We start from the raw sequence: 14356 nt of genomic DNA, 5'->3' as shown, positions 1-14356 counted from the left end.
CTGTAAACTCAGATAGTTGTTAGAATAACAGGTTCTGCATTATTATGTATTTTCTTCGGGATATGAAGTCTGAAATTCAAATGTCTGCCATTATTTTATTACTGACTTCAATCTTCATGTTGGTATCCCACAATTCCAGTGGAATGGGTGGGGTTACAGGAGTATGTATGCAAATTTTATGTTAATCACTGCGTCGATTTTTGGCCAGTTGTACCTACTTTTCATGTGTCATTTTCAAAACATTTGATGTTTCCAGGTTGAGAGGTATGCCTACTTTTCCTGAGCCTTTTTCATGTTTTTTGATGTTTTCAGGTTGAGAGGTATGATTAGTATACATGTGACACACTCTCTAAGCCAAAAAAGCTAAAAAACAGAAATACATTTTCCACTGAGAAAAAAAAATCACAGGACTTTGTTTTATAAGCTAGCTGTTATGCCAGTATATCAAACAATGTTTCTGCAGTGTAGCCTTGATATAAACCATGAAATATTATATACTTGACAGTCATTCTTATTTGTTTCCCTTACATGGTTAATCTATTCAGAGTCAACTGGGGCCTGTCATGGCCCTGAGCAGGCATAAGGTATAGAACTAATGCTGAAATGTACAACAGACCATTGCAAAATGCAGATAAACAAACAAACACGTAGCTGCATGCGCATGCGCACGCGCGCGCGCGCACACACACACACACACACACACACACACACACACACACACACACACACACACACACACACAAGCAAACCGGGCACACATCTCCAGGCAACTAAGCAACTAAGGGGATTATTAATTCACCTAGCTGTCTTTGGAATGTGGAAGGAAACTGCAGCACCAGGCAATACTCACAAGGACTCAGGGTAGGCATGCAACTTTCACTCCAAAATTAACCTAGCTAGGAGCCAAATGGCAGTCAAGATTTATCAAGTAATGACATGTAATCAATCTGCAGGAAAGTGTCCAGGAATAGATGGTATTCCTCTGGATGTTTGGAAGCTAAGAGGGAAGAAAGTGATAAAGATCTGGAAGGTTTTGTTTAACAATATATTAAAATGAGGCAAAGCACCAACATCCTGGAAGAAAGCTGTGGTGGCTGTTAATACCTGAAGACAGCAAAGACCCATCAGACCCAGTTTCATCTAGGCCCCATTTCAATTTTAAAACATGATTATAAAGTGTTTATGTCCATAATACCTAAAAGAATGGCAACAGTGTTGCCAAAAGTAATCGATATGTATCAAGGTGTTTTTTTGTAGGGGATACAAACATTTAACAACATTAAAGGACAATGATAATCTAGGGGAAGCAGAATGCAAGAAAATACCCCTGTTTTTGTTGGATCTTGATGCACAAAAAAGCTTTCGACAGAGTAATCTGGGATTTTATGAGTAGGGCAATGGAAGCATTTGCATTCCCCGATGCACTAGTAAGGTAAATTAGGAGGATATATGAGGGATCAAAAGCAAAAATTTAAGCTGAAAAGTTCCTCTCTGATAAGTTGTATCTCAACAGAGAACCAGGCAGGGTTGTTCTGTTTCCCCTTTGTTATTTGTATTATATTTAGAGCCATTGGCAAAGAAAATAAAACACAGAAATTCAAGGATAGAATTGGTATGGTAATCAAGAAAAGATGGCTTTATTTGCAGATGATATTATTTTATACTTGATGTGGCCATGGTGGTGCAGGGGTTAGCGTTGTCACCTCACAGCAAGAGGTTCTCCCATTCAATTCTCAGCTGGAGCGCCTTCTGTGTGGAGTCTGCATGTCCTCCCCATGGTCCACTGACGTTAAAGACATGCAGGTAGGTGTGTGCGTGAATGGGTGTGCCTTCTTTGAAGGCTGGGTGTCGGGCTGGCAACTTGGCACCATCAAAATCCACATCCAATCATTAGCGGACCAGAGTTCCTCTGTGGTGACCCCCTAAACGGGAAAAGCCAAAAGACATTACTTTTTATTATTTTATACCTGATAAAACCAGAAAAGGACATCTCAGTGTTCAGGTTATTCCAGGATATAAAATGAATGAAAGCAAAACAAAGGCTATAGCTGTAAACAATATACTCCCACATGAACTGGATCAGTGATACCCATATTTATGGGGGTAAGATAAGATGAGGTATTTAGGAGTACAGATTAAAAAAGCTTCTGTTATAGCAGCTAAGGCTATGTGGGAAAGATTAAACAGAAGATTATACAAAAACTGACAAAATGGAAGCTCTTTATGAATATATATATCAAGATACAAGCAGTGAAAATGTTTTTGTTACAGGTCAGGCATATTTTTATCAACTCAAGGAGAAGTTGTGGACAGTAATTAATACATAGTTGAAGGATTTTATCTAGGTGGGGGGAAGGAGCAGTGGTCAGTTGGAATAAGTTGATCCTTCCAGTAGAATAAGGTGGTTTAATATTGACTGTTTTGAAGGTATATTTTAGAGCTGCACAGTTAAGGCTCATACACTCATCAAGCAGAGAGCTATAATTCATAGTAGAAAGGGATGATGATGAAGCAGCAGGGGAAATTCAAGAAGTAAAGGGTGAGTGGGATTTTGCATGCAAATCCTTAAGGAGAATAACAGCCATACAGAATGGTTTATTCATAAAGTGGCAGAAAAGTATTCTAAGAACTAGGCCAACATAACAATGGATAAAAGAGATTCAGACAACAGGGATTACAGCAATTAGAATACAGAGAATAGGCAAGAGGGAGCTGGAATTTACTGGAAAAAACTGGCAAAGGAAGCCAAGGAACTGGGGAGCAAATAACCAGAGAGGGAAAAGGAACAGAATAGGAAGAGGCCAAAAAGACATTTGGACTGCAGGCAAGAGACTGCCTTTCCTATCAAGGACTGATGTCAAAGTATAGGCAAAGAGAAAGGCTTAGGGGAATCCTAAATGAAAGACCTGCTCTGGTAGAGTTTTTAGCTAAACCTAGATCAGAAGCTACTGTTACAAAGAGGGTAACAGTAGGATATATAAAATATTGCACAATAACTATAGAAATCAATCAGAGGAGGTTAGAAAAGATTGAGAAGTGAGATTTTTTAATTAATTCACCAGGGAAAAATGGGAGGACGTATGTATAGCTCCTAAATATGCAACAAGGTCTAGAAGATTTAGAATTTTTACTTGAAAGTGCTTGCATATGCATTTTTCTACCCCAAGCAGACTCCAAAGAATGTTTCCTCAGGTAGATGGCAAATGTTGATGCAATGGGGAAGTAAGAGGTAACTGGGAGCATATCTTTAAAAATTCCCTCCAGAGTACTTTTTTAGAAATATTAGGTGAGCAAATGGCTGTAACTAAGGAATTTTTATTTATACAGGATCTGAATTGTCTAGACATAGTAAGGTCTTGTTTAGTTTAACTGTGTTGGCTACCAAAAAGCAAGTTTTAGAAAATGGAAATCAAAGTCTAAACCAACTATATTTGAAGTAGTGAATGTTTTTATAGAGATAAAAGAACTGGAAGTGGGATCTTTAGAAAAGGGTAGGAGCAAATTATATAGAAAAATGGAAATTGTGGGAACAATACGCGCTGAACAGTGTTTTGGAAGTGGAGTGATTTTCAAGGGAAGGCAGGAATTGAGCAATTTATGTAATGTTGGATTGACAATAATTGTATACAAAAATGTATATGATGTTTAATGTTTGTACTGTGAACATGCTAACATGGTTTATTTTCTTTTATATAAATGTATGTGTTTGCCTATGTTTTAAGCGATAATTCAATAAAGGTATTAAAAAGATTTATCAAGTAACAATGCCAAACACTGTCTGACTGGGCTTCCCCAGTATCTATCAAAAATAATTATACAGTTGCACTCGTAGATGTCACACCTATGTGGCTTTACAGACTAACTGCCCTCTCACTATTTTTCCAAAGTCTTTGGCACAGGGCTTTCTGCTTCTCTGAAGGCAAATAATGTCTATTTGGCCTGTCAGTCAAGAGAGGAATGATAACAAGAATTAACACCCAAAACATCCCATTTAGCAAAATGTGCAGCTCTTTGTTTGCCACGACTATTTATTTATTTAACATTTGTTTACTGGGAAAGGCTGACAGGGACAGAACCCAATTTCAGTGGAGGCCCATGGATAAATGCTTCAGATGCATGTCGTTGGAATGTGGGAGGAAACCAGACCACCCGCAGGAACCCATGCAAATGCAGGGAGGACATGCAGACTCCGCACATATGGCACCCAAGCCAAGAATCGAACTGGAGAACCTCTTTCTGTGAGGCCGCAATGCTAACTGCTGCACCATAATTAGCTGTAATTACTGTAGACAGAAAATGCAGTCTGAAATTAAGAAATTCTATTAAAAAATATAGGTAATTGCAATATTGCAGTTGTTTATAACATATATATATATATATATATATATATATATATATATATATATATATATATATGGAGTTTACTATCAAAATCTCAAATGTCAAAACACAGTTTGTACACAAACACTGAAAATAATTCTGAATTCCTGAACACTAATTAGGTAAACATGTTGAAAACATGTCAATTTGAAATAATCAAACCAACGACTTCGACATTTCCAAAAGTTTACCTGCTGACACTTACCTGCCTGCTTCCCACACACCCTGCAAATTATATGTTCCAACTCCAAGACCACACTACTGTGAGGAAAAGGGTAAATTTCCCAATCTGCACTGTATTGCAATCTCTATTCGTAATGTTGACCTCATATGAGTGAATGTATAGTGGCATTCGCTAAAGAGCATTCATAGAATTGCAGTTTGGCAATACTGGAATCAGCCAACACACATTTGGTATGGCTGCGTTCACCTAACTGCACTTCTACATTTTGGTAATAAAGTTATAAATATATATATATATATATATATATATATATATATATATATATATATATATATATATATATTATGGGTCTATGCCAGATGAAAAATCAAAAGACTGAAAATCAAAATATCTAAATCTCAAAATATTGAAATTATTTTTATTGCAGGGGGCAAACTCCCATACATCCTTTGATGGGGGCACACCCCCTGCTAATTATATATACCATCTCCAAGATCGCGCAACACTGGAGAAAGGGCAAATTTCATTTCAGATATTTTGAATTTTAGATATTTTTATTTTCAGTTTTTTGAGCTTTCGATCTTCTCAAAGGGAAATATATACATATTTATATATACACACACACACACATATATATATATATATTTTTTTATATATGTATATATTATACATACATTTAGCGAATTAGTGGGGGTTGGGGAATTTTCCCTTTCTGTACTGCAATGCAATCTCAGAGGAGATATATATATATATATATATATATATATATATATATATATATATATATATATATATTTAGTGGAGGGGGGCTTGCCTTCCAAAAAAATATATATATTTTTTTCTATTTGATATTTTTATTTTTGGTCATTTTTGCTTGATCTGGTTAGGTCTGATAAGTTGCTTTTCAACTTTCTGTAAACAGGCTGGGATCTTGATCAGTTGGTGTCTGTCAGACAGCCAAAACCTTCTCAGACTCCTGTAGCTAAAATACCTGGGAGACATGCAAAAGAACTTTTGTGTTATTGATTGCTTCATTGAGTTTTTTAGCTCTTTTGTATCCTTCGTGCATCTGCTGCTTATACCTTATTACTCTTGGACTGAGCTGTTATTCACTTTGTTTATCCTGAATTTATTGAATTAGGAAAATCAAAAGTAAGCTACATTTGTTATTTTATTTGTTTGTTTGTATCTTTGGACTCAGGATTGCATATGGTCTTGGATTAGTGGAGCTGGGTTGTCTCCTGTGCTTCTACTTTTTTTCACCTAGAGATTTTAAGGAGGTTTTTTTTTTCAGTTTTAATGTGGTCATCTCTAGAGATTTTTCATTATGAAAATGGGACATTTATTTTAGGACTCTTACAAGTTTACCAGTGTGTGGGATTTATTTTTTATTATGGATTTACAGTAAGTAGAATTTGATTTATTCAATTAAATATGATTATTTAAAAAGAACAAAGCAGCAAAGACTGCTTGTGAAGTAAACTGTACACTTTTTTGCATTTTATAAGAATCCTGTCTCTGAATCTATCTTATACAGAAACATCAAACTGGTGTAAAAGACTTGCGCACAGTGTGCCAAGCAACCTGCCTCTGAATATGTCTTTTCTATCGACATTATATCAGCATAACTAACTCATGGAATTGGTACCAATGGCCATGTCTCTGAAACTGTTATATATCACAGTTACATTGGTAAAACTCAATAAAACACCATGTAACAGATGGATTAAAAAAATGTTACACTATGTATTCAAGGCTTATACGGTATGTACAGAATGCACAGAATGTAAAGCAGCTGTCTGTATTTAGCTGATTGGTTCTCTCTACCCTATCTTAAATGATAGAGTGACATTTTGCATGGCTATTAGTCCAGCTAATCATAGGTTAGTCTATTAAATGCACAAGATCACTCTTTCATCTTGCATCAAAATAGTTGCATCTACAGTACTTGATTTCAGTGGTCAAGCTTTCCATTTTCACTATAGTGTATTGCAATGCTAAGAAGGTACAAGCACTAACCTTCAGTAAGGCAGTAACACAGGGTTTTTTAACTCATCAGTGTAGAATTATACAGAAAAAAAAAATCCACCACCACTCAGCAAGAGAACGGATCACTTTTAATAAAAGTAAAAAAATCACATAAAAAGTTACAGAGGTAAGCGCTTTCACATCACAATGTTGCTTCTTCAGACCATTCAAAACACATACAAAACCATAGTCTTATATAAAATGAAAAAATAGGACTAGCAATGGGAAAAGCAGATGGCTTCATCAGACCAAAGGATGGTCTGATGAAGCTATGTTGTGAAAGCGCTCACCTATGGTCGACTACAAATAAAGGATTTTTATATTTTTGGAAGATTTTCATGTCCCTGAGTTTTGCTTCCTTTGCATGCTGGTACCTTGGACTGTGCTTAGAATTATCTGTGGCCTTTGAATCGCTGACGTTTTGAATTGTTGGACTTTGGGCCATCTGCTTTGCCCGTTGCTAATCCTATTTTTTCATTTTATTTTATTCATTATTTACAGCAACGGTAGATTTACCACCTGTATTTCACCATTATGTTTTCTGTTTATTATAGTCTTATATAGTTAAGATACTTATCTAAACATCCAGTAAAAGTCAAAAGGCAATTAACACTGATTACGAACAGTTCTGCATATCAATTTATCTCAGCATACCTTTGAACCAGTCATGAAACACTATAAGGTCTTAGCCTATCAAATTAGTAGAAAAAACATCCTGCCCTATATCAAAGCAAGAAAAACTATATTAGAATTGATTGAAATGTCTCAGTGGTTGCCTTACATTGGAAAAACACTCAACCAGTAGGAAACGGTTTTAAAACCATAAGCTTAATGTAAAACTACGCTATCTAAATAAACCCAATGACATATTACATGTACGTGTTTCATATCGTTCAGTAACATCACATTACTAAGCTAAAAAGCAACTCATTAAAAATAAATAAATTGAATGACTAGATAATACATCCCTTTGGTTTATCAATTCTTTAGTAATAAACATAGATCTACAACTCTGGGACCTTGTATAAAGACATTAAAAAATAATTACGTTTAGCTCACAGTTAACAACATTAGACTTCCATAACAGGGCCATTGTAAACACTAACTACCAATCAGAATTAAGAACTTGTGATGTTACCCAGTCCATGACAGCCTCAGGGATTTGGTTAAAACCTGCTGTCTCATTCTCCTAGTCATTGAAAACAACACTCCAGAATACACCAGAGCAAAGAGAATGAGCAGATATAAACTTAGCTTGCAAACAAACACCCTCTCAAAGAAGACAAACTCAGTGTCGTAAACTGGAATAGTATTGACCTAATGTGTCAACTCTATTATAAAATGCCAATTCATTGGACTTGGTTACTTCCAAACCTCTAACGATGTATGAATCAAAATGTCTAAGCCACAAATCTGTGAAATCAAAGTATCCATAACTTCATATTGACCAATATCAAAAAATAACAATTCACATTAGAAATAGCCAGTTCTTTATAAAATACTTAAGAAACAGAGATCTTGTAACCTCAATTCACAGCTATACATTCTTAATTCTAAGATCTATGTTTATTACTAAAGAATTGATAAACCAAAGGGATGTATCATCTAGTCATTCTATTGTTGTATATTTTTAATGAGTTTTTTTTTAGCTTAGCAATGTGATGTTATGAATGATATGAAACATACATTTAATATGTTACTGGGTTTATTTAGATAGCATAGTTTTACTTTGAGTTTATGGTTTTATCCTTTGAACCGTTTCCTACTGGTTGAGTGTTCTTCCAATGTAAGGCAACCAGAGAGGCATTTCAACCAATTGTAATACAGTTTTTCTTGCTTTGAGATAGGGCAGGATGTATTTTCTACTAATTTGATAAGCTAAGACCTTATAGTGTTTAATGACTGGTTCAAAGGTATGCTGAGATAAACTGATATGCAGAACTGTTCGTAATCAGTGTTAATTGCCTTTTGACTTTTATTGGATGTTTAGATAAGTATTTTAGCTATATAAGATTGTGGTTGCCTATGTGTTTTGAATGGTCTGAAGAAGCAACATTGTATTGTAAAAGCACTTCCCTCTGTAATGTTTTATACATTTTTTATTTTGATTAAAAGTGATCCGTTCTCTCACTGAGTGGTGGTGGATGTTTTTTGTATATACAGTATTTGTTTTACACCACTGGGTTGCTATCGGAGAGATGCTGTTTATTTGTGTTTGCTGAATGTAGAATTATATTTGTGATCTTCAGAAGATAAAAATTAAAGTACTTTTACACAAAACATATAGAGAGGCAAATTTATGTAGTTGATCTCAAAACATATACACTCTGTCATGGAAGTAACTAGCTTTAATCATTTAGTCCCCATGGAACAGGAAAAGGGTGCCACACTCCCTGACTTACTGGAGTCACTTGCCATACAGCCCAACACCTTACTCATGGGTGATTTTAATTATCTTACCATTGACTGGGAAACATACATGACCACAAACATGCTGGCTCAGATGTTCTTTGACTTTGTCAATGCAAATGCTCTGGAACAGCTAGCCAGCACACCCCCAAGAGACTCAAATGTCCTGGGCTTAGTAGTCACTAACATGGGAGAGCATTGCCCCCACCCACTTGTGTGATGTCCTCCCTGGTAAGATCAGACCATAAATCAGTCTCATTCAATGTAGTTATAAGACCAAATACCCCATCAAGCTCAAAACCCTTAAGAATTTTTCAAAGACAAATTACCTCCTACTAAGTGATGTTATAAGAAGTTTCAAAGACCCCTTGAACACAGATAAAATGGACTTCTGTGCAGAGGTTTACACCAATGCCCTATATAACCACTTAAGCAGTTGTATTGGCTGTACCTGACTGGATTAAAACCAGCTCCTGATGAAAAAACAAGCCACCCTGGTGGACCCCTAGTATAAACAGGCTACACAAGAGAAAGAAACTAATGTCCAAAAACAAGGGAACTGGCTCTGCAGAGGAAGAAATCCCTCTCTAGCTTAAACAAAGAAATTAGAGATCTTATCAAGTCCTCCTTCTCTAATTACGAAACAAAAATAGCCTCCCTAGATAAGGATAATCGCAATGTATTCTTTAAATACCCCCAAAACCTAAAAGTGAATACCCAGCTATTTGCTGAACTGGTTGTGGAAGGCACCACCGATATTCAACCAGAGGTAATTGCCAACCTACTAACTGACAGATTTGGAGCAAACTTCACCCCCCCCCCATGTCCCTTTCAGTCATCCTCCAAAGTATACCTGCCACCATTCCTCAGCCTATTATCTCAAGAAAACAGGTCATCTTCGAGCTCTCCAAGGCCAAAAATATGGCATCAGTGGGACCAGAAAACATCCCAGGTGGCCTTTTAAACAACTTAAAACATGACCTGGCAGAAACACTTGGATTCCTATTTAACCACAGTCTGCAAACTGGCTATGTTCTGGCAGAATGGAAGACAGCAACAGTAATCCATGTTCAAAAAGGGGGACTATCAACTAACCCTGGGAATTATGGGCCCATAATCTTGACTAGTCTCATCTGCAAGGCCATGGAAAGGATCATTATAGTTGTTATTAACAAGGACATAGGTAATCTCCAAACTATGGACCTAACCCAGTTCTGATTCATTGAAGGTAGATCATGCCTGTTAAACATGATTGACTTCTTTGAAAAATTCACCAAGACCCTGGATGAGGGTCAGACAGTACATACCACCTATCTTGACCTAGCTAAGACATTTGACACAATCCTCCACTCATGTATTATGGAGAAACTCTCCCAATTGGGAACTAACCCCTACATTACCAGAGCCAACTGGTTCACCAACAGGACACATACTGTCAAAGTTGATAACTTTAGCTGTAGCAAAAGACCAGTCACCATTGCTGTAGCACAGGGTTCTGTGCTGAGCCTCTTGCTGTTTGGAATTTATTTTTCAGAAGTCCAGGCAAACTTGGACACTCTGTGGCTGACCAAGTTCACTGACAATTGTAAATTGGAAGCAGTAATTGAGTCCCCAGTGATGTTAATATACTGCAGACAGAGTTAATGCAGACAAATGATTGGTGCCAAATCTATGGATTAAAGCTAAATGAAAAAATAAAATGCATTATTATTCCCTTTGGAAATCTGACATGCTTGCTATTTATGTTATAGACAGCACCACCCTAAGTGTAGCTAGACCCAGTGGTACGTGATAAGATTGATAGCAATTTGAACTTTTAATCATCACGTATTGACAGCATTAAGGAAATCCTTCTATGTGGCACATCTTATAAGTAAAGGCATCACATATAGATGTAAGGATGTTATAATTCCATTGTAACTGGCCCTCATCAAGCCAATAATTGTGTACAATGCTCCCTTTTTCATGTACCTCACAAGACACCTGAAACAACTGGAGAGACCATAGAAGTTTCTCACCAAGATATTACAGGGTACACTTAACAAGTCTTATGCAGGAAGACTGAAATTCCTTTCACTGTATTCTGTCTCTTACAGGTTGCGAAGAGGTGACCCATGCCTGGCTTACAGGGCAGTCTATGACCCGGTCCTAAAGGAAATGTTGCACATTTGTAAATCATACTGCATGAGGGTCACTTGCTCCAGGGATCTTAATCTAGCCTCTGACATGAACAGGTCATGCTGGAGACATAGATATATCTCCCAGACACTGCCACTTCTCTGTGGCAAGCTTCCAATTCACATGAAACAGAGACACTCCCTGACCCTCTTCAAACACAACCTAGATCAATGGATGGGTGACTGCAAATTCATTCTTGGGGTGGAGCCTATGTCCCTCTTGGACAGTGGAAGTCATTATTAATACAATAGACTCTTAACTCTGCGAACTTCACTCACCTAACCACTGAAAACTGGGACAACTTTGGACAAATATGGCTAGGGTTGTAAGGGCTCTAGGGCTGTAAGCCTAGTAACCTTCTATGAACCTATGAATCTATGTAATTATGACTACAAAGGAAACTTTTGTTATTTTCATATTAACTGGTTGATTGGACTTATGCCCCCCCCCCCATAGAATGCTTGGCCTTCTATATTATTTACAGTCTTGAACATAGCTAGCAATTTAACCTTAATAATTCAAATATTTTAACTCTGTTATAATGTTTGTAAGTATTCTTTTTCATTGTTTTGATGTCTTTATGTGTTTATATTGTTCTTTTGTGATGATGCTGTCTTGGAATGTTACAAACTGGGTGTTTATTAAAAATCAGTTCTTTGTCCAGAATGACAATCCAGCCATTAAAAAGTAAACAGGTACACACACACACACACACACGCACACACACGCACACACACGCACACACGCACACACGCACACACACACACACACACACACACACACACACACACACACACACACACACACGTAAGTATATATAAGTTTATATAAACTGTTATTTCATGGTTATGCTTAAACAGGTATATACTACTTGTAACAGCACAAATATTTCATGTAATCATTTTGTCTCTATTTTTTCATAGCTGATTTTAATCTTCACCATCTGCTGGCTGGTTACATAAACTATGTGCAGTCAAACCACACAGGTGTTGAACCCAGAACTGACCAGTTCATGATTTCTGTCACTGATGGTGTTCACAAGTCAGTGGTGATGCCCTTCTTTATTGTTATCAATCCAGCTAATGATGAAAGCCCAGAACTGCAGCTTAACAACATAACGGTAAATATTTAATCTGTTTCTTCACTGATCATAAACACACATAGATATATAACAATCAAATTGCATCAGTTTTCACTCTTTTTGCTTGGTGAAGTTATTTTTTTATGTTGGTTGTAGTAAAACATACAGGAACGTTTTAGCACAATGATGTAGTTAATGCAATATTGATAACATAGCCTGAACACTAGATTTGGTCAGTGGAGTAATGACAACTGAAACAAATTAGATTAGTACTAGGCTAACTGCTCTTTTGGGCCATTTGAAGCCTAGCCAGTTACCCCATGTGAAAATCAAACCCTGCACCTAGTGTCTTTAAGGTAAGCACCTTAACCATTATGTCATCCTCCCCACCCGGAACAAATAAACAACCTCTGAAAGGCTCGAACCCAGGATCCTACAAGTCCATAGCCAAAGTGTTTTACCGCTAAACCATGTCAGATATAGCAGGATGTTTAGTAGGCTTGAATGGTCAGGTGATAGCCATTAAGAAAGAATAACTGGAGATGGGTAGAAATGAACATATTCATCATGATGAGCATGTTTAAAAATATTTCAGATGAAGAAAGGAAGGCAGAATGGAGATGTATGGCTAGCACAAGGTAACAATTTTGTAGGAATTCAGACATATTTCAAGGCTTTCCTCAATACAGCACAACTCTTGAGGGATATATATATCAGTTTCACAAAGGTCAGCAGTATAAAAACAGAAAATAAGAGTTTGATTATTAAACACAATGATGCTACAAACTCACGCTACACACAACTATTTTTCATCTGGTGGTATTTGCTCCCCAAAGTACCCTGTATAGTGAGAGAGTGAGAGAGAGAGAAAGAGAGAGAGAGAAAATGAGAGAGAGAGAAGTGGAGACATCCTGCACTCCCATTAATTACAATCAACTCTGAGGTCACTCCATCTTCAAGAAAGGGATGCAGTGGTATCGAAAGGTTGATGACTCACAGAGTAAGTTGTGTCAAAGTGGAAACTATATGCAACCAATCCACAGAGTAAGTATATTTTTAACTATACCACAAAAAATCTAACTTTCTGAATAACTACAGAGAAAAAAGATCCAGCCATAAAAGCATGTTACAGTATAAATACCCTTTAATGAAGACTATAAAATATGCAACAGCTGAAAAAACATAACTGAAACATAAATCACACTGAAACAAAAAATATTGCAATAACATAAATTATAATCAAGATATGATTCATTACAATGAGCAACATTAATTTTACGACTTAATAATCTTCAAATGTTATATACAAAAAAGTGAAATAGGAAGACGGATGAAGCATAGAACAGAGTCACAAGACAATGTTTTCTCTGTTCAGAAGTTAATGCTTGTACTGTTTTTTCCAGTGTAGTCTGCAGTTTATAAGGACTTTGAAAAGTACACTAAAGAAACTAATTACTTGTATGGAAAGTAAAACCACTAGCTGAAGCCCTGCTGTAAGACATCATACTTTCCTTAGTCGGGGGCTTTTGTGGCCCTGGGTGTTATATTGCTGGGCTACTGCCCCCCACCCCCACCCATGAAAAGAAAAAGGAAGAAATACATTTTTTTTTTTACTTTTTAATGAGAGGAGAGTTCTTTTTATACTGTTAGGCATGGATGGAGTTTACAGAATGTATGAGTGCCCAAAAAACAAAAAATGAAATCAGGTTATTCTGTTTACCAATCTGCTTATTAAAACAGCCCAATATTATAATAATTTTGCTGAATGCAGACATGAGGCTAAGAAAGCAGCTGGTGTGTAAAATGGCAAAGGGATGCTTCTACTGGATTAGGCTGCCTTTGCTGTCTGAGGCAGCATGACTGGAAACTGAAAGTGAAGGAGGGTAATGATAGGTGTAACCAAGTGAGCACACTTTTTTAATAATTTACTTATTACTATCACTATGCATGCCACTTAGGATGGCTATTGTGTGTGTATGAATATGTGTGCGTTTGTTTAACATATGTGTGTGTGTGTGTGTGTGTGTGTGTGTGTGTGTGTGTGTGTGTGTGTGCGTTTGGGGGGATAGCTGGTCTCAACTATCCCTGGATTTTTG

At 36.7% G+C, this 14356-nt stretch overlaps 1 protein-coding gene across 2 annotated transcripts in view; it reads left to right on the top strand.

Moving 5' to 3' along the window:
* The window catches only part of LOC122813289 (FRAS1-related extracellular matrix protein 1-like), a 1751891-nt gene that overhangs the window by 728369 nt on the left and 1009166 nt on the right, over positions 1 to 14356 (top strand). For both annotated transcript variants that reach the window (XM_044085535.1, XM_044085536.1), the window contains exon 19: positions 12103 to 12299. In XM_044085535.1, the coding sequence (XP_043941470.1) occupies positions 12103 to 12299 (197 nt within the window). The remainder of the gene's footprint in view (positions 1 to 12102; positions 12300 to 14356) is intronic.

Source organism: Protopterus annectens, chromosome 10.part0 (genome assembly GCF_019279795.1).
Source record: "Protopterus annectens isolate FY-2018-M chromosome 10.part0, PAN1.0, whole genome shotgun sequence".
Classification (NCBI taxonomy): domain Eukaryota; kingdom Metazoa; phylum Chordata; order Ceratodontiformes; family Protopteridae; genus Protopterus; species Protopterus annectens.
Note: the sequence above shows the minus strand (reverse complement) of the source record. Positions and strands in the feature narration are given on the sequence as shown.